We start from the raw sequence: 26443 nt of genomic DNA, 5'->3' as shown, positions 1-26443 counted from the left end.
CTGGAAAATTACATGACACATCTGTTGGACAATTTTTGGATATATTCTTAACGGAGACCCATTATGTGTCTGCTGTGTGAGCGTATATTGTACGGGCAGGGGGATTAAAATGCAGCAAAGGATAGATATTCATTCAATCCCCGAGGGGCTAACACATCCAAGCGATGTATCCATTCTGCTTCGCGCTTTAACAGCGCTCTGTTGCGGTCTCCCCCCGTATGGGTTTCTCTACCTCATGGGTCTTCAAACTGCGGCCCTCCAGATGTTGTGAAACTACAAATCTCAGCATGCCTTGCCACAGTTTTAACACTCCCTTATAGCAAAACTGTGGCAAGGCATGCTGGGATTTGTAGTTTCACAACATCTGGAGGGCCGCAGTTTGAAGACCCATGCTCTACCTGATCGATTATACGATATCTGAGGCTGGAGAGAGAATGTTGTTTACTGACAAAATGTCGGGCCACCGGTTGGTCACTGCTACCAGCTACTAGTGCCGCCCTGATGGTAGACTGGTGACCCGCCATTCTCTCCTTAAACTTACGTTGTGTCTTGCCTATATAAGTCAGGCCGCAAGGGCATAATAATTGATATATCACGAACATGCTGTTACACGTTAAATGCTGTTTGATCGGGATTTTCTTCCCTGAATGGGGGTGATTGAAACTATTCCCACTTAGCATGAACTGACAGGTGACGAATGCACATTTAAAGCAACCAGGTTTTTGTGATAGAAAATGTTTATCTTTCTTATATCTCGTGACGTCTGATTTTACTAATACATCACGAAGATTGGGCCCTCTCTTGTAACAGGGCATGATTGCCGTGTCTTTAAATGGCAAAGATGCGTCAGTTCTCATTATAGGCCATTGCTGTTTGATAATTTTACTCACTTGGTCTGAACTAGTGGTGTATCTATTTACCCAAGGTAAACGTTCTCTTTTGTTTACATTATCGTCAGATTTTTTCTTTAGTAAGTCATTGCGATCCATTTTTAATACTCTGTTCTTGGTATTAATGAGGAACTGTTTCTCATACCCCCGTTCAATGAATTTCTCTATCAGGTCATCTAACTGTAACTCTGCTTCCATACTCTCAGAATTAATCCGTCTCACTCGGATCATCTGAGAGTATGGGAGCCCCATTTTCAAAGATTTGGGGTGACAGCTGTTAATGTGGAGACCTGTATTACGGTCTGTCGGTTTATAGAAAGCTTACCTGAAGCTGTGGGGCACCGGTGAAAGCTTCCAGTGCAACGGGAGTGCCGGTCCACCTGGATCTCCATTGCAGTACTACCTAAGTACAGACAAGGCACCCAGCATTGAACTTTGCATCAGACCTGACGGATTACCAGCACAACACAGACACAGCACGTAATATTGGTGAGAGATATCATATCGTGGACTGTGGGAGTGTGTATAAACTTTAAATCACCAATTATGGCAGAAGGCACATGCCGTTCAATCCTGTAATGTTCAACGCAGGTGACTTGTTCAGTTACACTGACACAGATGCGGAGAGTATTTTGGATAAGGAACGATTGGAAGAAATACCGGAGTCCGCAGCCCTAGATATTGTCTACAGGGATTTATTGCGCTTAAAAAAGCGAGAAATTGACTTTCAGTTACACAGTATATGTCTCAGCGATTATTATCGCTCCAAAATGATTCCACGCGGATTCCGCATGAAAAATTGTCCGACTATTGGGAGGTATGATGCACTGTTCTGTAAAAAGTGGATCGGAATCCTGAACAAGTGTTCATTTGACTGTATGCTGCTAGTCATTGAACAATCTAAAAAGGAATCTAAAATGGCTAAAGAAAAAATCAGCACATTGGAATCCAAGCACCTGACAGCACTCAGCACTGATGAACAGGTAGACTGGATTGCCAAGCTGGATGAACAGCTGAGCACATACAAAAGAGATTTGTTGAAGTTCAAAAAAGAAAAGTTAAATAAAGTGACAGCAGATTATGACCAACACAATGTTTACCAGTGGCTGTCGGGCACCAACAAGCCTACATATGATAAGAGGAAACCATTATTTTGCCGAAGAGTTAATAAACTTGACACTGATTCCTCCACAGAATTTAACAGCACTGAGAGTGACAGCGAATACCGAAAGCGCTCCCAGGCAGGGGTTACAACTAGATCAAAGCATCCAGCCCCTCACGTGGACGGACGAGACGCGGTGGACAAAACAAAAGACTGTCCAAAAGGAAAGAGAGGCAGGAAACCACCCGCTCCCAAGGCAAAGAAGTAATACTGAACTTATCTTCATATGAACTGAGTAAGTCTGAAATCAGTATCCTTAACAAAGGACTTTCATTTATCCCGAGCTGCCCCTTTAAAGAATTTGAGTGGCAGGTAGATAAATTTAGATTGCAGCGGAACCTGAAACTCAAAGAGTTCTTTAACAAACCTGAGAATAAGAAACCTGAACCCTATAATGTGTCTGCAGAGAGCACTGCGGTACCACAAAAAATCAGCAAATTGCTTCCAAAGTCAACTTTCGACCCTGTGTCGACTAACCCGAGTCTCAGAACATTTATGAGACGCATTGATCAAGAAGTTAGCAAATACACCAAAGAACCACCTGATTGTCATCACAACCTCACTGTCGATGAGCGGATAGCACTGAAGAACCTATCACAGAATGACAACTTGATAATACGCCCCGCAGATAAAGGCGGGGCAATTGTGCTACAAGACCGCCACGATTACATTGAGGAAATTATGCGGCAGTTGAGTGACATTGAAACCTATATACCGCTGGAGAGAGATCCAACTCCAACATTTAAAAGTGAATTAAAAAATCTCTTACAAATTGGTGTGGACATGAAGGTTATATCTGAAGATCTAGCCAAGTCATTGTGCCCAGAATACCCTATAATACCCCTTTTATATACATTACCAAAAGTTCATAAAGGGACACTACCCCCTCCTGGCAGACCGATAACGTCATCAAGAGGATCGTTGTTACAACTGATTTCCATATATTTGGACACTGTGTTGCAGCCGTTGGTTCAGCAACACAAATATCATTTATTGGACACTACAGCATTCCTGAAACATCTGGCCACCATCGATGGGATGACAGAAGACTCCTGGCTGGTATGTGCTGACATTGTCAGCTTATACACTGTAATACCGCACTCAGATGGGTGTGCGGCCGTTAAAACATTTATGATTGATAGCGGCAAATTTGAATTACCATACATTGAATTTTGTATAATGTTATTAGATTTTGTGCTAACAATTTTTTTTTTATGTTTAACGGCAAATTTTACCTGCAGGGCAGGGGTTGCTCTATGGGAGCAGCAGTGGCACCGGCAATGGCGAATATATACATGTTCCAGATGGAGCAAAAAATATTTTTTGACCAACCTGAGTTGGCAGCTAACATGTCATCATATGTGAGATATAAAGATGACGTATTCTTTGTGTGGTCCAAAGATGACAGTCATTTATTACAGCTCATTAATGCCCATAATGCCACTTGCTGTCCCATAAAGTTCATATGAACCAAAGCCAGATTGACTTTCTCGATGTTGCCATAACACGCAGTACAACAGGGTTGTCTACTAAAGTTTTCTATAAACCGACAGACCGTAATACAGGTCTCCACATTAACAGCTGTCACCCCAAATCTTTGAAAATGGGGCTCCCATACTCTCAGATGATCCGAGTGAGACGGATTAATTCTGAGAGTATGGAAGCAGAGTTACAGTTAGACAACCTGATAGAGAAATTTATTGAACGGGGGTATGAGAAACAGTTCCTCATTAATACCAAGAACAGAGTATTAAAAATGGATCGCAATGACTTACTAAAGAAAAAATCTGACGATAATGTAAACAAAAGAGAACGTTTACCTTGGGTAAATAGATACACCACTAGTTCAGACCAAGTGAGTAAAATTATCAAACAGCAATGGCCTATAATGAGAACTGACGCATCTTTGCCATTTAAAGAAACGGCAATCATGCCCTGTTACAAGAGAGGGCCCAATCTTCGTAATGTATTAGTAAAATCAGACGTCACGAGATATAAGAAAGATAAACATTTTCTATCACAGAAAAAGGGGAATTGGGGGAAGGGGAGAGGCAATCGCACAGGAAATCAAGTTTAATAAGTAAGTGACCCCTCAGGAGTATATAATGTGTGTGAATCACGTATCAGAATGAGGGTGTGCTACCACAGGACATCAGTTTTTACTGAACACAAAAAATAGAAAGATATGTCACTGTGTGGTGCACCAGGAAGAATGGATATTTAAAATGTAACCTTTATTGTAATTGGTTAAAACATAGCGAAATAAAAGACACAAAACATGAGAGTACAACAAGACATGGGATTTAAAAAGGGTATGGAATTACCCTTACGACGTGGGACCCCTGACTCCTAATATGACTGTCCTTACATAGGATTATATGAACTGTCAGGCATTAAACAATTACAACAGATAATCTGTGGCGGTAATAAGTGAGTTTTTGGGAGTTATATACCAGTGTTGTACCCCTTTAATATTGCGGGTGCTGGTATAACTCCTTAATAATTTGTATAAACTCACTGATAGTGCGTTAGGATAACTTAGGTATGTACAAAAATTGGTGGAACAAAGCTGGTACCGGCATGGACCCAGATTTAATCTGAGATCACTGCGGTGAATCAAAGGAATAATCCTTATGTTACACGAATGTTAGACCGGTGTTTCCTAAATGGCCGCTTACTGCCAAGTGTCCTGGAGCACGGTTAGCCTCACCGGCGTACCGTCTCACAGTACTGGACACTGGTGTAGCGTTATCGCACTGACGGCAGGCAGTGTGCACAAGCACAACCAACGGGCTGTGAGCTACACCTGCGTGCCGACTAACCGCTCACCTCCGAGTGTCCTGGAGCACGGTGCGCCTGAGAATGACGCGCCGTCTCGCAGTAAGGACACGGGTGTAGCGGTCTCGCCCAAATACTTAGCAGGGTGCACAACACAGCCAACGGACTGCGAGCTACACACGCCGCTATTACACTTTAAGCTAGACAGATCAAAATACAATATCAATAAGGGTAAGGGAGTAGGGGTAGCCCACGAAGTAGTACGGTCGGCGTACGCTTCGCTAATGAGCTTCGTCAGGACCCGAAGCTCATTAGCGAAGCGTACGCCGACCGTACTACTTCGTGGGCTACCCCTACTCCCTTACCCTTATTGATATTGTATTTTGATCTGTCTAGCTTAAAGTGTAATAGCGGCGTGTGTAGCTCGCAGTCCGTTGGCTGTGTTGTGCACCCTGCTAAGTATTTGGGCGAGACCGCTACACCCGTGTCCTTACTGCGAGACGGCGCGTCATTCTCAGGCGCACCGTGCTCCAGGACACTCGGAGGTGAGCGGTTAGTCGGCACGCAGGTGTAGCTCACAGCCCGTTGGTTGTGCTTGTGCACACTGCCTGCCGTCAGTGCGATAACGCTACACCAGTGTCCAGTACTGTGAGACGGTACGCCGGTGAGGCTAACCGTGCTCCAGGACACTTGGCAGCAAGCGGCCATTTAGGAAACACCGGTCTAACATTCGTGTAACATAAGGATTATTCCTTTGATTCACCGCAGTGATCTCAGATTAAATCTGGGTCCATGCCGGTACCAGCTTTGTTCCACCAATTTTTGTACATACCTAAGTTATCCTAACGCACTATCAGTGAGTTTATACAAATTATTAAGGAGTTATACCAGCACCCGCAATATTAAAGGGGTACAACACTGGTATATAACTCCCAAAAACTCACTTATTACCGCCACAGATTATCTGTTGTAATTGTTTAATGCCTGACAGTTCATATAATCCTATGTAAGGACAGTCATATTAGGAGTCAGGGGTCCCACGTCGTAAGGGTAATTCCATACCCTTTTTAAATCCCATGTCTTGTTGTACTCTCATGTTTTGTGTCTTTTATTTCGCTATGTTTTAACCAATTACAATAAAGGTTACATTTTAAATATCCATTCTTCCTGGTGCACCACACAGTGACATATCTTTCTATTTTTTGTGTTCATTTTCTATCACAAAAACCTGGTTGCTTTAAATGTGCATGCGTCACCTGTCAGTTCATGCTAAGTGGGAATAGTTTCAATCACCCCCATTCAGGGAAGAAAATCCCGATCAAACAGCATTTAACGTGTAACAGCATGTTCGTGATATATCAATTATTATGCCCTTGCGGCCTGACTTATATAGGCAAGACACAACGTAAGTTTAAGGAGAGAATGGCGGGTCACCGGTCTACCATCAGGGCGGCACTAGTAGCTGGTAGCAGTGACCAACCGGTGGCCCGACATTTTGTCAGTAAACAACATTCTCTCTCCAGCCTCAGATATCGTATAATCGATCAGGTAGAGAAACCCATACGGGGGGAGACCGTAACAGAGCGCTGTTAAAGTGTGAAGCAGAATGGATACATCGCTTGGATGTGTTAGCCCCTCGGGGATTGAATGAATATCTATCCTTTGCTGCATTTTAATCCCCCTGCCCGTACAATATACGCTCACACAGCAGACACATAATGGGTCTCCGTTAAGAATATATCCAAAAATTGTCCAACAGATGTGTCATGTAATTCTCCAGATATGGATATGTATGGAATAATTATATAAATTATATATTTTATGCAATAAATTTATAAACGATCAGTTTTATACCATTCTCCGGTTCACTAGTTTTGGCATTTTTTTATGTATTTTTTTCACCTACTTTGCAGTGTAACTTTTGTATATTGATATTACACAGTATCATATTCACAACCTATATTTATTATAATTATATATATGTATGTTTTGTATTGGAAATGTTTGTACCAAGTTGATGCTTTGTAATCAGTGTCAGCTGTGTCAACAGTGATGTCATCCCCTACTGCCGGGCAGGGGGAGGCGCCTGCACACAGCCAACACATGGGTGATGCTATTTAAACTGGAATCACAGTACACTGTTTGTATCCTGATGATAGTGCACAAATAAAAGCACTGAAACGTTGACACGACACGTCGACTTGGTCATGTCGTCATTTCCTTATTTGGATGAGAAAGCTGAGTGCCGCACCTACTTTATATATATATATATATATATATATATATATATATATATATATATATATATATATATATATATATATATATATATATATATATATAGACAGAGAAGATATGGAGTGCGCCTCCTGTTGTATCACCACCACCACCACCTTAAAATTCAGATGGAGATAGACATTTTAGGTAAAATGGTTGTACAATTTATTATAAAATCAACAAGATAATTTTCAATGTTGTTCCATATGGAGTCAAGATCTTCTTAATCACAATAACCTGACGCGTTTCGTCATATAGACTTCATCAGGGGTGTAACATATATGACTCTAGGTGGTGAAGAGCAAAGTTTGGCTTTAAAAACTTTCAGCACGAAAATTATATGAACAAATATAATATAAAACATGATTTAGTAATGGTATACATACCACAACGGCATGTGCTCTTGATTAAAAGCGATTAAGCTGGTTCTTCAGTGGATACTTGAACCGACTAAAACGGTGTCTCTGCAATTTTTATATATAGAGCAAAAATTGTTCAGGAAATGAGCTAGAAATAACATTAGAGGTGTAGGTATATATTTCTCATTAGAGGTAAAAATGGAGGTAAAAATAGAGATGTTGGTACATACCACTTTCAATATAGAATGGGGCAAAATGGGTGATATGGAGAGGTTTTTTGACCATCAATCCTCTCTAAAACATAATTTGGGATCCATGTAACTTATATCAATATTTGTGTGATGACGAATGACATTTTACATAAATCATATCAGATAGTAACATAACTGGATATTCGGAGCAATCTGTACTCCTATGTCTCCAGTCTATGTTTCAATAGCCAATGCAATATTGCACACAGTACTACAACAATCAAATCATATCTGAACACTTCAATAGTGTATTATCAGTCAATGCCTCAATTCATAATTGCAATCTTCAAGTATCATACAGGCACCTACATTGTATCATATAAAATTTACAAAGCTGATACAAAAGTGACACAATAGTAAACAGTGTCTCCTAATCCCAATAGGCTATTAAATCCACTGTGGCTCATAGCTAGGCACAGGGTAAGCCTACAGAACTATTACATAGCATAGATTATATATAGGCATGTCAATATAGCATGAAATTTACCATAAGCAGATGCTGAATCTCCCAAGCTGCCACTCCAAATAGCTGCAGATAGCTACTGGGGCACGCTGGGCTGAAATATATAGGGACAGTCCCGGAACGTCACTTCCGGTTTTGTGAATCCGTGCTAACTTCTTAAGGGCGTTATTTAGCCCCTTAAGTTTTATATATATATTAAAGTGAGCTGCCGGGGCTGGCGGGGATCCCTCTTGCATGTTCGCGGTGTCCACAAAGCAGGAGCGCATCGCCCTATAACGGGCGTGCGTTCCAAATGCGTTCCACTGCTCAGGGGAAGCTTCCGCCCGGAAGTCCCCTCTGTTTTTAGCCCTCTTGCCTCAAGGGGAACAATAGTGCATGAATATAAGTTCCTATTACTAGGAAGGTGCTGGATTTTTACTTTAGTTATTATGTGAATGATACTTATATTGGTAATGTGATACTAGATTCTAATTATAGTATTTAATAGGGGAATCTTTAAGAACATATTACTAATAAGTGATATATTAACTATATACTATAGTGTCAATATAAGATTCTTAAAGGTGCACAATCTAATTATTTTGTAATTATTATAATTTTTTTTTTTTTTAACGTGACAACTATCAGTTTGGTGACTAAGCATATTTATATTTTAAACAAAGAAGTGATGTGGTTCCATTTTTTATTTGTACATGTTTTTTCTCTAGTGTTACTTCATGATATTTGAGATGCCTTTATATTTACAGCTTATTCATATTGCACAATTGTGTAACTTTATGTATATAAATACAGATGGAAAGAATGAGAATATGAATGGGAAAGGACAAGAAGAAAGAGAATTACACCCTTGTGAGATGTTGTATTTGCTGTTAATTATTCTATCTGAGGGTTTCATTCAATGTCCCAGAAAGGAGACTATATCCACATTCTCGTTGAGTCCTTTCGGGACCAGTGTATCTAATGAATAGATCCAGAATGTCTCTCTTTTCGATAGTTTCAGATCTTTGTCCCCTCCTCTTGGGTCTGTGGATATTTGCTCGAGGCAGGGCCGGATTAACAATGGCCTACAACTCCAGGCCCACTCTCCAAATAGGCCCATTTTATAGCTGAGGGCCAGGGCTTTCCAACGAGCCCGGCCCCGCGTCGCTAGCCCCCCGGGAACAAGAGATACCACCAGGCAAAGCTGGAACGTTTTCCGCATAGGATAACATGGGCCCCGCTAATTCCGACCTCAACCCGATTCCAACAGCTGCCAGTTCCTCCGCCGGCATCACAGAAGCTCGAGGTTGATCTCAGTCTAACCCATATCGCTGGGCATTTAATCTAATACCAGGCTGGTCCATATGGGTTCATTGGTTCTAGAGATATTGCGGGTAAACCAATTTTTTTTTTTGTATTTCTGAAATTTAATTTCATGGCAGTTCATGTTGTTTGAGGAGAGATTTCTCTGGAACCAAACGGCCCAGTTTCACGGGATCAAAATCATTCGAAGCCTACATGTAAATGGGTCAGTTGGTTCTGAAGATATAGCTGGTTGTTTAAAGGGGGGCAGTTTTCTCTCCCCTTCACACCAGAAAATGCAGGGACTAGGCTGGTGTAAAAGGGGCCATTCCGGGAATGTCCCTGCATGATCCTGGGACCATATTCCCAGGTAAATCCCTGCATTTTCTGGTGTGAAAGGGGTTTTATTTCAAATAGCCGGGACATGCAGTGCTCTGAATACAGTCCGGTAGCCCCCTGCTCTCTGTCCGGCTGTCAATGGCTGTCATTTCTGCCCAGCAGCGGCTGTCACCCAGTTACCACGAGCATCTATTCCCCTTGGCAATGAGCTTGTAATCCCACATAGCAACAAGCATGGAACCCATGGCAATGTGCATGGAACCCCTGGCAATGAACATGTAGGTAAGCAATACTTAGGGCGGGATGTATTAATATGCATCGCCGCCCTTCGCCGGCTGTCCGCTGCGATACCAGCGCATATGTACTAACATATGCGGCTGGCATCGCGGTGCGGTAACGGAGACCCCCCCGCGATACCTGTACTGTGGTCTGCGGGGGGTCTCCGTCACCTCCCAGCCGGCTCCTGATGCCTACACGCCGGGGACAGCTAAGCAGGCTGTCCCCGGCGCCTCCTCCTCCCCCCTGCAGCCGGAAGGATGTCCCTCTGCGTTGATAGGGGGAAAAAGGGCTCACCTTCCGGGGTCCAGGAAGACCTGCAAGTAGGTAAGCCCAAGGGAGGGGGAGAGGGGGGGTCGGCGAGGTGGCGGCGACGCGGCGAAAAGAAGCCCATAGGCTTCTATAGGGTATCGCCACCCAAGGGTGGCGATACCCTGCCCTGCGATAACGATGCGGCCGGGTAATAGTACATAGAAAAATGCGGTAAAACGGGGGTTTTACCGCATTTTCCCTTTAGTACATCCCGCCCTTACTGTATGTAGCATAATTTTTAATAGGCATTATGGTGTTTGGCATAATATGTATTGGAGATTATGGTGTGAGGCTTGTCATGAAATGGCCATTATGGTGTAAATTTTTAATGCGCGCCTTTGGCGCGCAATGCCCCTATTTATGAAGCATATTGTGCATTACTGCTCAATCTGTTTAGTATAGTGCAGGCATGTCCAAACAATGTCTCTCAAGCTGTTGTGAAACTACAAGTCTCATCATGCATTGCCACAGTTTTGCTATTAAGGATTGCTAAAACTATGTCAAGGCATGCTGGGACGCGTAGTTTCACAACAGCTGGAGGGCCACTGTTTGGACATGCCTCGTATAGTGTGTATTTTGGCTTGATCCATGTGGCAAAATGTGAATTTTGCCTTAATCTGTGTGACATAATGTGAATTTTGGCTCAATCGGTGTGAATTTTGGCTCATTCCATGTGGCATAATGTGTAAGAGGCAAGTACAGTATAAGGGGGGTTACGATTGTGTTGCATGATTTGTATAAGGGGTATATGGTGTGGTAAACTTAGGTGACCATATAAAAGGTGCTGAAATGTTGTCTACCAAGTGACTTGAATGCCGCCTCACCCCGCAAGTATCTTAGGACATTGGCATCCTGTTGGTGCACCTTTGGAGGGCACCCGCCAATATATCTCCCTGCATTTTTCCTATGCCAGCCCCCTGCCTTTTCCAGGCATATATAATTAGTTGAAAGTATTTACACAAATAGAGACACACCCATGAGCAGACCACCCAACCAGAACACTGGTCATGCCCCCCACATTATTAGGTGCTGGCCACCACCCCTATTATTGCGCATAATAGGCCCTTGATCATTTTCAGCTCCAGGCCCATTTAGACCTTAATCTGGCTCTGGTTCGAGGACTGTGAACTTGAAGTTGTTACTGTCCACCTGAGAGTTGTGCTTTTCCAGGTAATGTCTCGGTAGGCTGTGTGTGACGACTTTGTTTTTTATATTGCGCATATGCTCTTGAATTCGCAATTTGATTTGTCTTTTTGTCTTTCCAATGTATGCTAGTCCGCAATCACAGGTTATTCTGTAAATTATGTACATAGACATACATGTGATTGGAGCATTGAGTGAAATTTTTTTGTTGTTGATCCTACAGTTGAAAGTTGTCTTTTCCATATGTCTACAGCAAATACATTTCCCGCAGGGTGAGCATCGATTTGTTTTAGTAAGGAACGTGGTTGGTGCCCTTTTCTCTGGGTTGTTTTTTTAAGCAACTTGGGTCTATAATACTTTTAAAATTCGTTGCTCTTCTATATACAACTGTAGGTTTTGAAGGTAGGTGTGGGCCTAGAATGGAGTCCTTTAATAGTATTCCCCAGTGTCTTGTAAGAATTCTTCTAATTTTTTTGTTCTCCCTATTGTACTGGGTAATAAACGGCCTGTTTTCTGAGGATTTCTTCGTCCTTGTTCCTGTTTGCAGTTCAAGAATCTCTTCCCTTGGCTTTTGTAAGGCTTTTGCCCTAGAGTCTTCGACTTTTACCGGGTCGTATCCCCTTTCAATGAATCTTCTTCCAAGTACTTCAGACTGTACTTCAAAATCGGCTATCTTACTGCAGTTCCTTCTCAGCCTGGTGAACTGTGCATATGGTGTGTCCTCTTTCCATCTTGATAGATGACAGCTATTGAAGGGGATATAGCTGTTCGCCTCTACTTCTTTGAAGTGGGTTTTGGTGACAATTTGTTCTCCTGATCTTCCGGTTAGACTCAAATCAAGGTACTCGATGGTTTCATGTTGATAGTTGTAAGTAAACTTTAAGTTGTACTCATTGATCTGGAGATTCCGAGTGAAATTCTCCACGCTTTCAGGTGTTCCCCTCCATATCATTTAAAGTACAGTCTGAAGTACTTGGAAGAAGATTCATTAAAAGGGGATACGACCCGGTAAAAGTCGAAGACTCTAGGGCAAAAGCCTTACAAAAGAGATTCTTGAACTGCAAACAGGAACAAGGACGAAGAAATCCTCAGAAAACAGGCCGTTCATTACCCAGTACAATAGGGAGAACGAAAAAATTAGAAGAATTCTTACAAGACACTGGGGAATACTATTAAAGGACTCCATTCTAGACCCACACCTACCTTCAAAACCTACGGTTGTATATAGAAGAGCAACGAATTTAAAAAGTATTATAGCCCCGAGTTGCTTAAAAAACAACCCAGAGAAAAGGGCACCAACCACGTTCCTTACTAAAACAAATCGATAGGATTAAGAGACACTGTTTACTATTGTGTCACTTTTGTATCAGCTTTGTAAATTTTATATGATACAATGTAGGTGCCTGTATGATACTTGAAGATTGCAATTATGAATTGAGGCATTGACTGATAATACACTATTGAAGTGTTCAGATATGATTTGATTGTTGTAGTACTGTGTGCAATATTGCATTGGCTATTGAAACATAGACTGGAGACATAGGAGTACAGATTGCTCCGAATATCCAGTTATGTTACTATCTGATATGATTTATGTAAAATGTCATTTGTCATCACACAAATATTGATATAAGTTACATGGATCCCAAATTATGTTTTAGAAAGGATTGACGGACAAAAAACCCTCTCCATATCACCCATTTTGCCCCATTCTATATTGAAAGTGGTATGTACCAACATCTCTATTTTTACCTCCATTTTTACCTCTAATGAGAAATATATACCTACACCTCTAATGTTATTTCTAGCTCAATTCCTGAACAATTTTTGCTCTATATATAAAAATTGCAGAGACAACGTTTTAGTCGGTTCAAGTATCCACTGAAGAACCAGCTTAATCGCTTTTAATCAAGAGCACATGCCATTGTGGTATGTATACCATTACTAAATCATGTTTTATATTATATTTGTTCATATAATTTTCGTGCTGAAAGTTTTTAAAGCCAAACATTGTTCTTCACCACCTAGAGTCATATATGTTACACCCCTGATGAAGTCTATATGACGAAACGCGTCGGGTTATTGTGATTAAGAAGATCTTGACTCCATATGGAACAACATTGAAAATTATCTTGTTGATTTTATAATAAATTGTACAACCATTTTACCTAAAATGTCTATCTCCATCTGAATTTTAAGGTGGTGGTGGTGATACAACAGGAGGTGCACTCTATATCTTCTCTGTCCATACTATCTTTCTCCCCCACTAACAGGGGGGACTTATAGAGGTGCTGCCGAAATCTCGAAATCTATACAGCGCAGTGAAAGGGTTATCTCTCTACATATATATATATATATATATATATATATAAATAAAATTGCATGATGGATGCACGTATCTCAATCCACCATGCACCACACGGGCATCCCAACGCACTGTTCAAAAGCCATGTGCTACACATACTTTTTGAACTAGCTTAGGATTGAAGCGCAGGCAAATAGCATGCGATGTAGCCCAAAGCGCATGCAATAATTGCAGCATGTCGGGGCACCTTTACAATTACTGCAATACTGATACAAAATTAGATAAATGTATAAATATTTATGTAATGTATTTTGAAGTATTAAATGTTTCGATAGTTCTTACCATATGTAGTTTGAGCAGTATTTGTGCTGTAGTATTCAGACTCCTGCAATAAATGAAACACGATTAGATTGCATATCGGTTTAAGAAATGGTTTATTAGCATGGGAAAATGTAATTAATGATGTCACTACTACTATAGGTATATGTATATATACGGGATATGGTCATTAGGTCAACATGCATTGGGTCGACACGCAGAAAGGTCGACATGGATGTAGGTCGACATGGGTGTAATATTTATTAACAGTTTCTTATATAGCGCAGCATATTCCATTGCGCTTTACAAAGGAGACAGTGATACAACAAATAGGGTATTTACAGACAGTCAAAAGGTAGGAGGGCCCTGCTCGCAGGCTTACAATCTATAGGGAAATAGGCATGGATACATAAGGATAGATACTGTATTCTTTATTGCACTAATTCCACCAGAATGCAAAGGTTCTGGTGTGCTGTAAGATACGATGACCCTTATGGTGTAGGTCGACATCTCATTAGGTCAACACAAGCATTAGGTTGACATGGGCAAGGTCAACAGTCAAAAGGTCGACATGGGGGTTTTCACTGGTTTTGTTTTAGCTAACAGGTGGTATTTCATGCCCTACCATCCACTAGGGCGTGGAGGGAGAATAAAATAGTGTCCATGTCAACTGTGTCGAATTTCGGGTCAAAAACAGTGAAAAATCAGATGTCGACCTTTTGACCTAATGCGTGTGACGACCTAATTACTTGTCAACCTACACCCATGTCAACCTAATGGTGTCGACCTAATTGCTGTAGACCTAATGATCCATACCCATATATACTTAGACATCTTGGTGCTGATTAAGACGCACACATAGCTCAGAATGCAGACGGCCTGAGAAATAATTGTTACTGAGCATATGAAGCATGTCTGCGCATCTCTGTGTATACAAGGTTGATCCTGAATCAAAAGGATCTCGGATGTTTTATGGGAAATTGGTGTTTCTAGGTAGCACCTGGGCTTGATCACAGAGAGTACATAGCCTAGGTGTGTCATGATTCTATGTTATACACTCCCAGGATGGTTTGCAGTTCGTTTATCAGCATATTGACAGCATAATGTTGAGATGCCTTCAATGTCGACATACATATATACATATATCAGCTGTTGTATTATTTACTTATTAATCCTGTTGTGTAGCCAGATGACCTCCTGACATTCGGGATTCCGACGATCAGTATACCGGCATCAGAATCCCAGCTGCTAAATGTCCAACAGTTGGGATCCCGACTTACAGGGGCTATTCTCCCTCGTAGGGGTCCACAACACCCATAGAGCGAGGATAGAACCTGTGGCGAGCGCAATGAGACACCAAGCCTGTAGCATGGCGAGCACAGCGAGCCTGCAAGGGGCTTTGATGCACTAGCCCCCCCCCCCCCCGTCAGAGTACCGATGTCGGTATACTAACTGTCAGACCATTAGACCACGCCCTCCACATTATGTCCAGGTTTAAATCAAGTTGAGGTCTTTTATATGGTTCGTGATCACATTTGTGTTATTACAATGCAACTTCTGATTGAAACCTCCTGTAAACATACATATGACCAGGGCCGCCGAGAGGGGGTGGGGTTGGGGGTTATGGGTACTAATTACCTGGGACCAGGCTTGGTGGAGGGGCCCTGCAGGGGCGCAGGTTTGACCACCCCCATATCTTCCTCCTCCGTCTCTCCTGGGCAGCAGCAGCAGCACACACCTACAGCATGTGCTGTGCTGACAGCAGGCTCAGCATGAGCGTCTCACTGACAGAATGCACATGCTGTAGGTGTGTGCTGTTGCTGAGGGGGGGGGGGGGGGCAATAACACTCCCCCTTGACTTTAGAGTGTTTTTACACCAACCTCAAACATGTTGAGGGTGTGGCCTAAAAGCAGGAGATGGCCATGCCTCCCATGCTTAGGCCATACCTCACGGCTGCCCTGCATATGACAACCCCCTTTTAGGGTCTTATTCAGATGCAACCACGGATAAGATTGCGCCAAATGACTTCCTTAATTGAGGAATATGCAAGGACTGAGCGACCACTGTCAGCACTCACAGACATTTATATGACAGGTAGGTCACTGGATGCACAACTGAAACCTGCACAGGCCCTATGACTGGTGCAAATCCCCATCTGAGTATGGCTTCTTATGTGAGCAGTGCAGGGTCTTCTTAAGGAACCACTTTCCCAAACACACCGGTGACACACCTCTGACATGCCCATAAAAAGCATCTTTAGTCACTCTCGTTGTTGCTCAGTCACTGAGCCATGAGTCCAAATCTAAACTGGGACTCTGGTTTTGCCTTTTTACAGTTTTGGTGCTTTAACTCTACATCCATAATCACAGAGATCATTGTGGTTCATGGAACACGCACTCTACTACATAGAGCCCCTGCAGGCAGTGGCAGATTAAGGTCTAAATGGGCCTGGAGCTGAAAATTATAAAGGGCCTATTATGCGCAATAATAGGGGTTGCAGCCAGCACCTAATAATCAGAGGCGCAGCGAGGGTGGTTCCGATGGAGCTCAAGCTCCGGACGCCGGTAGTTTGTAAGGTTCCGGCCCGGCAGTGGTGCAAGTAACATATGACTTGGAGAGCACTGTGTGAATCAGGTAGTGCGACCCTGCACATGCTCAGTGAGAGCTCTCCGCATCTTGTTGCTGAGTGCTGGCTGGTGTGCGTGCTGCTGCCCGGCCGGCAGTAACCTCCCCCTGCCAGTGCACTTAGTGCAGCACATGCTGGCTGGGCCACCTTGGGATGCTGTGTACACACCTCGCTCCCTCCACCCTCCGGTCCCCTCTCCCTGCGGCTCACTGTCCCCGGTCCCCATAGCTCAGAGCCCCTCAGCAGCAGCAGCATGGTGCCACCGGGAGGGAAGATTCATGTCTGATCACCTGTATTATCTGATCTCCAGACGGTATTACATGCCATTCCGACCCTGCACCCAATACTGTCCTTACCCCTACCCTGCATCTAATGCTGTGTCCTTACCCCCCTACCCTGCATCTGATACTGTCCTTGTCCCCCTCCCCTGCATTTATCACTGTGTCCTTACCCCCTACCCTGCATCTTTGTGTATATATATATATATATATATATATATATATATATATATATATATATATATATATATATATATGGCAGGGGGCAGGCATAGGAAAAATGCAGGGAGCTATATTGGCGGGTGCCCTCCAAATATGCACCCGCAGGACGCCGCTTTCCTAAAGCCAAAACTTGGTATACAACATTTCAGCACCTTTTATGCGGTCACCTAAATTTGCCAAACCATAAACCCCTTATACAAATCATGCAACACAACAGTAACCCCCTTATACTGAACTTGCCTCTTACACATTATGCCTCATGGAATGAGCCAAAATTCACACTATGGCACACGGATTGAGTCAAAATTCACGTTATGCCACATAGATTAATGCAAAATTCACATTTTGCCACATGGATTGAGCCAAAAAACAGGGGCATTGCACGCCAAAAGTGCACATAGAAATTTACACTATAATGTCCGTTACATGTTAAGCCACACACCATAATGTCCATTACGTATTATGCCAAACACCATAATGCCTATTCAAAAATATGCTACATAAGTTCTGCTTACCTACATGCTCATTGCCAGGGGTTCTATGCTCATTGCCATGTGAGATTACATGCTCATTGCCAAAGGGGAATACATGCTCATGCTAACAGGTAGCAAGCTGCCGCCAGGCAGAAACAACAGCAATTGACCTGTATTCAGAGCACTGCAGGTCCCGGCTATTTGAAATAATACCCCTTTCACACCAGAAAATGCAGGGACTTACCCGGGAATATGGTCCCAGGATCATGCAGGGACATTACCGGCTGGCCCTTTTTACACCAACCTAGTCCCTGCATTTTCTGGTGTGAGGGGGAGAGAAAACCCTCCCCCCTTTAAACAACCAGCTATATCTTTGGAACCAACTGATCCATTTACATGTGGGCTTCGTATGATTTTGGTTCTGTGAAACTGGGCCATTTGGTCCTCAAACAACATGAACAGCCATGAAATTACATTTCAGAAATGAAAAAAATCGGTTTACCCGCAATATCTCTAGAACCAATGAACCCATATGGACCAGCCTGGTATCAGATTGAAGGCCTCGAGCTTCTGTGATTCCGGAGGGGGAACTGGCAGCCGTTGGTTAGCGGGTCCCATGTTATCCGATGGGGAAAATGTTCCAGCTTTGCCTGGCAGTTCCCGGGGGGCTAGCAATGCGGGCCGGGCTCATTGGAAATCCCTGGCCCTCAGCTACAACATGGGCCTATTTATAGCATGGGCCTGGAGCTGTAGCTCCATCAGGCCCATTGTTAATCCGGGCCTGCCTGCAGGATAACATAAAAGTGTGCTAGATAACCCTTTGAGATCTAGAATTTGTATAACAATATTAGAAGCTCAAGGAGACAAAATAATAGGCAGGAAACCTTGACTTGCTGGGTGTCCCTTTCTCTCTGGCACCGGTTTTGCAGTTTTTCATTGATCTTCTGCCTAAGAGTATACAGAAGAGGCTCAATCACTCCGGGAGCATTGGAAATCATCTTTCGGACAAGGTCCTCTTGGACATTGAAATTCAGCTTGGAAAAAACTTTCCTGTATATTAATAAAAAAAAATGAATAATGTAATGGGTATTTTCAGTATTTACAATCACCCATTTTCCAGCTTACAATTTTGCACAATTGTAATTTTTATTTTGATATTGCAGTGTGATATTATTTTAAGCCAAATAAATTAAGCTGCAGACATAGGGGTAGATTCAATGGATGCCGGATCCATTCTGAAATTCTTTTGACGGAATGGATCCGTCATCCATTATTCAATGCGGCGGGCAAATCCGGCCGGTGCTGGGACTGGGTGAGTGCGGCGGCGGGAGCTGGCACAGGGCCGCAGATTGATGCTCACCCGGCATGGCATCGGGATAGGAGAGTGCGGTGGGTACTAGAGGTGGCAGGTGGGTATGGGAAGACGACCTGGTTTTCGCCAGAAAAAAAAAATACCTAACAATGTTCCGACCTATTAATGTTGAAAACTGCATCTTTCCGGCTAGGCGGCAGTTGAAGAATCAGTTGAAGAATATACCCCAAAGGATGTGACAGAAATAATAATAGTAGATTTTGAACTATGGCCTTATTCAGACCTGATCGCAGTACAAATTTGTTTGGAAAATGGGCAAAACCATGTGCACTGCAGGTGGGGCAGATGTAAAGGTGCGTATACACGGGTTATAATCGATGGCAATATGGTCGCTGAGCGATCATATTGCCAGAGATTGGAGTGTGCACCGGTGATAAATCGCCAGGTGCGCACTCCTGTTTTTAGTCCCCTTAAGATAACGACTGTGCATCCATTGCAAAACCAGTTTTACAGTGTCATAACGGTCTGCTCTCATGGAATATCAGGAAAACGGCTACATTTGGAAAGAGTTACTAGGGCAGATTCAGTCATTTCTGGTTGAGTTACATGGTCTGATCCCAGAGAAGTGTCGGGAGCTATTCACTGACAGACTCTTGATGCCCATAGGAGCAGTTAACCCTCATTTCTGCTCTGGAGTGGTTTGGCCTCTTTCCCTCTATCACTCGAGCCCACTGGCCTGTATGTCTTAGTGGAACTTGCAAGCTCCAAGTGGTGAGCCAATTGACCAACTAACAGACTTTTAAACAATCTCAGAGATTCGCCTACAAATCCATCCGTAAGCCGCTAACCCAGGACTTACACTGTGGCTGCGATAGAATCATGCAGATTGTGGCCGAAGCCTTCAGATTCGCAGCCACTCAATCAGTTATGAATTGGGCCCTTGATCTGTAAACCTGCTACCAACACCGTCTGCCATGTAAACAATGGCGTCTTCTGCGATGTACAACATAAATTGTCACTTTTATATGTAATATTTACCGGTTTAAGGTTCCCCAGTTGCAGAGTTTCTGTTGGGTTGAGCTTGCTGCGATGTAGTTGTGCATTTCCACTATCTTGGGGATGAAATGTTTAACGACCTCTGCAACCAACACTTTCACAAATACACAAAATAGGCTGTTTATTAAACAGAAATAGATTATCTCATGCAAATAACATACACGTGTCTATTAATTGCAATTTACAGTAACAATATAGTTATTTTTAGTATTTTTTTTAGTAAATAGGTTACAAAGTTCTGCTACCATTAAAGTTAGGCAGCTACATATGTTACATTGGCTATGTGTGGGGTCATTAGGTCATGACGATTTACCTACTGTTTCATGCACTCAATATAAATGGCTTTCTGTAGTCACGTGACCTTGCTGCGAGTCCTGCAGATGGCTATTTCTAATGAAAGCTCACATATCCCGGGTGTGCACAATGCAGTGATGCTAATTTATTTTGGAGCTTACACCCAAATTAATTGACCCCCAAAAGGTCACTGCGTCTTCCAAAGTAGACACACTTGAATCTATTAGCCTGATTCAAACCTGTCCGCTAGACTACATGTAATCAGGTAAATGCCGCCCCCCCCTCGCCCGAACGCTTGTGTGCGCTTACATATCCCCTCGCATGTGGATACATGTCTGAAATAGCATTCGATGCCCGCTCACCATCTAATGATTTTTTTGCCATTCGGAATGAAAAGTCAGCCTGGACTGACTTTTTATTTACACCCTGTCTTCTGAATTCAGGGCGGGCACTGACCAGTGTTCCCTCTAAGCTGTGCGTGTGTGCACGTGCACCCAACTGGCCAAGCGCGCACACGTGCACCCCACTGGCCGAGCGCACGCACAGACATCACAAAAGAGCACACAAAGGTATGTTGCCACCCACCGCCCGCACGCTTGTCAGAGCTGCAGCCGGCTCCAGGCATGTTTTAGTTGAGTGGTCACGCAGGGCGCCTCCATATTGGAGCCTGGAGCCAGCCTGCATGCTCTGTGCGTGCTGTCTGACCCAGGCGCTGCACAGCCCACGGCCCGCCAAAGTCACTTTTAGGCAAGACAACCCCACGGTAAGGGGAATGTCACTTTGGGGGCATTTATGTACCTGGCACTGTGGGGGGCATTTATGTACCTGGCACTGTGGTAGGCATATGTACCTGGCATTGCTGGGGGTCATATTTTTGAGAGAAATTGAAATTAAAAAACAAATATCAACATACATACATACAGGAAAGACAGGGAAAATAGAAGGGGCGGGGGTGTGTGCCTATATGTAAATAATAACTTAACATCATGTGAGAAAAATATGAGCACAGACCTGGAAGACGACAACTCGGAGACAGTGTGGGCAGAGATAACCGACAATAATAAGAAACCAAAAAACAAATTTATAATAGGGGTATGCTATAGACCACCAAATATAAATGAAAGGGAAGAGTCTCTTCTTTTAAACCAAATCAAACAAGCATCAAATCAGGGTCAGGTATTAATTATGGGGGATTTTAATTTACCCGACATTGATTGGGAAAACGAAACAGGTAAATCAGCAAGAAGCAATGGGTTCTTAAGCTTACTTAAAGACCAGTTTATTACACAAACGGTAGAAACTCCAACTCGTGATGAGGCGCTCTTGGACTTAGTATTAACAAATAACACAGACTTAGTTTCAAACACAAAAGTAATTGAACAATTAGGGAATAGTGATCACAATATGGTTTCACTGGAAATCAACTTCAGTAAATTACATCAAAAAGGATCTGCAAAAATACTAAACTTCAGAAAAGCGAACTTTGAATTATTCAGGGAAGCCCTAACAGGAATTGGGTGGGAAACGGTTATGGAAGGAAAAAATGCAGAGGAAATGTGGGATACTCTAAAAAAGGTGCTTGATTCACTAACTATTGAATACATTCCTAAAGTAACTAAAGGTAAATTCAACAAAAAAAAGCCACCATGGTTGGACAAAGTAGTAAGGTCAGCTATCAACAATAAAACCAGAGCCTTTAAATTCTATAAAAATAACTTGAATGAGGAGGCGTTCGCAAAATACAAAGAATCAAACAAAACTTGTAAAGGGGTAATCAAAGCAGCTAAAATATTATATGAAGAGTGCATAGCCACTGAAAGCAAAACCAACCCAAAGAAGTTTTTTAAATACATAAATAGTAAACGTTTAATTAAGGAAAACATAGGCCCACTAACTGATACTAGTGGAAAAAGTGTTACTGAGGACAAGGGAAAAGCAAAACTGTTAAATGAGTTCTTCTCATCAGTATTTACTAAGGGAGAGCAGACTGTGGAACGAACATTTACCACAAACGGGACAAATAAGCCAGATCTCATTGTGGATTTCACGCCGAAAGAAATAATACTGAGGCTAAGCAAACTCAAAACAAATACTGTAAGTCACCAGGGCCAGATGGGATTCATCCGAGGGTATTAATGGAATTAAGGGATGAACTAGCTACCCCCCTACATTATATCTTTAGCAAGTCACTATCGTCAGGTTTAGTACCAAAAGATTGGAGAATAGCAGAGGTAGTGCCAATATTCAAAAAAGGAAAAAAGGAAGATCCAGCTAATTACAGACCCGTTAGTTTAACATCAATTGTGGGTAAACTATTTGAAGGATTTTTAAGGGATGGTATCCAGGAATATTTAGATCATCACCGTCTACTCAGTACTAACCAACATGGGTTCGTGAAAAATCGTTCATGCCAAACTAATCTACTAGGGTTCTATGAAGAGGTTAGCAAAAACCTCGATAATGGAAATGCTGTAGATGTGATTTTCCTAGATTTCGCTAAAGCATTTGATACTGTCCCACACAAGAGATTGATTAATAAAATGGAGAACCTAGGATTGGGTGAAAATATCTGCAGATGGGTAGGGAATTGGCTATGTAATAGAGAACAAAGAGTGGTTGTGAATGGTGCCGTATCAGATATGATACCGGTACTAAGTGGAGTGCCCCAGGGTTCGGTTTTGGGGCCCATTTTGTTTAACATTTTTATTAACGATATTGGGATAGGGTTACTCAGCAATGTATCCATCTTTGCGGACGATACAAAACTTAGCAAAGTCATCAAATCACCAGAAGATGTCACCATGCTTCAAAATGATCTTGCAATTCTAGATGAGTGGGCAAAAAAATGGAAGATGAGGTTCAATGTAGATAAATGTAAGGTTATGCACCTTGGGAGACACAACCAGTGTGCAAGTTACAACCTTAGCGGAGAGGAACTGGGTAATTCCATACTTGAAAAGGATCTAGGAGTCCAAATAGACAGCAATCTAGGATGTAGTGCCCATTGTAATGTAGCTACAAAAAAGGCCAACAAAATTCTGGCATGTATTAAGAGGGGAATGGAAGCTAGGGACTCAAGGGTAATTATGCCACTATATAAAGCATTGGTGAGACCTCACCTGGAGTACGGAGTACAGTTCTGGGCCCCACACTATAAAAAGGACATCATAGAATTAGAAAAAGTCCAAAGGCGAGCAACAAAGCTTATTAGGGGAATGGAGAATTTAAGCTACGGGGAGAGATTAAGCAAATTGGGACTATTTACATTAGAAAAGAGACGTTTAAGGGGGGACATGCTCAACATGTACAAGTATATCAAGGGCCAATATAAGGAACTGTCACACACCCTATTTTCTACTAGAAAGGAATCTAGGACGCGAGGGCATGAGTATAGATTAGAAGAAAAAAGATTTCATTCAGCTAGTAGAAAGAATTTCTTTACGGTCAGAACAGTCAAACTCTGGAACTCTCTTCCCAGAGAGGTGGTAACGGCTGGCTCATTAAATGCGTTCAAGGCAAAGTTGGACAGACATTTACTGGAGAAAAACATCCATGGGTACAAATAAGAAATATAATTTGTCTGTAAAATACCAGAACCTACCAAATCAGCAATGGATATCTATACCAGGTTGAACTAGATGGACGCAAGTCTTTTTTCAGCCTTACCTACTATGTAACTATATATATGAAATCTATGGTGATATTTGTAATTATATGTATTATGTTTGATTAAACCAACTGATGGTGTTCCTTGGCAATTTTTTATTCTTGTTTAGTGTACCAAGAGTTTAAAAAGGTTGAAAATCACTGCGCTAGCCTATATGTGTGCTGTGTGAAGTCTGTAAACATTCAAATTGCTTTATTAACTCAACAGAACCCGAAACCTGTGTGATGCACAACAATGTAAATTTCCTTCCAAAGTTACACAGCCAATATCTTTTGCCGCACACAGCCTTCGTAAAGTTAGAGGGAACAATGGTGCTGACATCATGTGACGTGAGCTGCCCGCCCCGAGCAGGCATCGCCATGCCTGCTTCAGCAGAGGAACGCCCAGCGTTTTATGGGAACACTCATAACACACCTGGCGTTCCCCTCCTGCCGCCCCTTCTGGAGTGTGTAACACGCCAAAGCCATTGGCTTCTGGGGATTGCGCAAACCCTGAAAATTGGGGACGGGGATGAATTTGGCCTGTTCTGAATGGATCTGAATCAGCCTCTATGTCTGCATGTGTGTATTATTCCCACTATATTCAATTCAACCTTATTGAATTCTGGAGCCCTTGTGTATGGACATTGATTTCAAGGCACCCCTAGGATAAAAGTAAAACATTGCTATTGATACATTTGGAAATAGTAAATGATACCTTCCTGTAATCCATAGGGAATGGGTAAATACCGAAACCGGAATCCCAGAACGGACAGGCTCCATTCATCATACTGTGCCATTCCAGAACTTGTAGTGCCCCGTCTGAGAGATGTGTGTCCAGATACAGGTGTCACAAGCATCCACCAGACAGGCACCCCCTGGACAGGACACAATAAATCCCAGAATGGCACAGTTTGATGAATGAAGCCTGTCCGGTTCAGCTTTCTGGGGTCTTATCTGGTTTCAGTTTTTACTTATTCCCAGTTATGTGGTGGTGTACAGATGTGCTTTGATTTATCCAAATGTTTTCTGATTGGAAGCCATCAGTACTGGTTTTACTGATCACTTTGACTATTCAAATCCCGAAATTTGCGGGTCCACGGAGAGGGGGCAGTGCAAAAATTGCATCTTTTAAGACCCGCGAACCAAAGTGGTTTTGAGACATGGGTGTGGAGCTTAATGACGTCAGCCTAATCCCCGCCCACTTGACGCGTTGCCTCTCCAGGCTTCTCCCAGAGAGACATTTGAAAGAGTAAGTATGCCCCGCTTGCTACTTGTCTGTGGTCCGGTTGCTCCTCCTGGCTCTTCATGGAAAATGACCCACACAAAATGTCCGCCCCCTTACAGCAGACAGTTTTTGAGGCTGCTAGAGGAGGCGGCGGCTTCCTCTAGCATCCTAAAATTTGGGGGCAGCCATTTTGAGGGGGGGGGGGCATGTGCTTTACTTTTTAGGGGGTGCACAGCCTAAATTTTCTGGTAAATATTGATGTTGCTAATTAGAAATGAACAATTTAACTGTACATGATATGAATCATGAATATTTCATTATTGTATTGGTCTCTCTCATCCATACAGTACAGCGTTCTATGGAATTTAAAATAGTGTACACATTAAAGTAATTGATGATAAATGAAATGAATATACCCAGCCAGCACATGCAACACCTGCCAAGCATCCGGATGACTAACTTTAACAGCAAGCATACTGACGACAACACCTGCCTGCTGCATCATCCCCACCCCCTCCCCGCCCAGTACCTCCATCACTGAAGTCCCGTGTAATGTTTCTCTTTGCCCGGCTGAGGGGCACCTGGTCTATCCAGGCATACAGCTCCTGCAGCTGTTCCTCACTTAGTTCTGCGCTCATCTTTATGTACTACACCTCGTACGCGCTATTACTGAATTGGCATAAGCGATAGCAGGCGACTCCGGCCTATGCTGCCTGCGTTACTATGTGTTGCTAGGCGACCTGCCGCCCAGGCTCTTAGCCTACGGATAGCCGACAGGGACAGAAATGTTCGGAATGCGCTCAAACAGCTGCGTGAGTGCGTGCCAGTTTCACATTGCCAGTAAGCTAAAGTACGGTCACAGGAGAAGAGTGGGAAGGAAAGGGAAGGGTGTGGCGGTCTGACAGAAGACTGGGATGCTTGGCAGCTGGGCATCCTGATTCTCCTCTCTGCAATCAGCCCATGTGCCATATTTCAAGATCAGCATAATATTCTAGTTACACATTATTTATCTGAATATGACATGTGCTGTTAAACCTAACTGCTTTTATATGACAATGTGGGGGAAATTTACTAAAGCAAAATCATAAAAAAATAGGTGTATTCGTAATAAATACAGGGGCGTAACTATAGCACCGCAGCCCCCACCACCGCGG

The 26443-nt window shown here is 42.9% G+C and overlaps 1 protein-coding gene across 3 annotated transcripts in view; it reads right to left on the bottom strand.

Annotated features, from left to right (window-relative positions):
• Nucleotides 1-26062, bottom strand: part of LOC146007672 (sperm flagellar protein 1-like) — a 59876-nt gene extending 33814 nt beyond the window's left edge. Inside the window, exons 1-4 of one of the 3 annotated variants that reach the window (XM_083146184.1) lie at nt 25819-26062; nt 20105-20216; nt 18639-18702; nt 14179-14221 (exon numbers count right to left, since the gene is read on the bottom strand). In XM_083146184.1, coding sequence (XP_083002310.1) covers nt 14179-14221; nt 18639-18702; nt 20105-20216; nt 25819-25927 — 328 coding nt within the window. In that variant the 5' untranslated portion in view covers nt 25928-26062. Of the gene's footprint in view, nt 1-14178; nt 14222-18638; nt 18805-20104; nt 20217-25705; nt 25781-25818 lie in introns of those variants that run through there. The other 2 variants (XM_083146182.1, XM_083146183.1) reach the window with 2 other exon arrangements.
• Nucleotides 26063-26443: the final 381 nt, after the last annotated feature.

The sequence above is a fragment of the Crinia signifera genome, chromosome 6, assembly GCF_055691185.1.
Source record: "Crinia signifera chromosome 6, ASM5569118v1, whole genome shotgun sequence".
NCBI lineage: Eukaryota > Metazoa > Chordata > Amphibia > Anura > Myobatrachidae > Crinia > Crinia signifera.
Note: the sequence above shows the minus strand (reverse complement) of the source record. Positions and strands in the feature narration are given on the sequence as shown.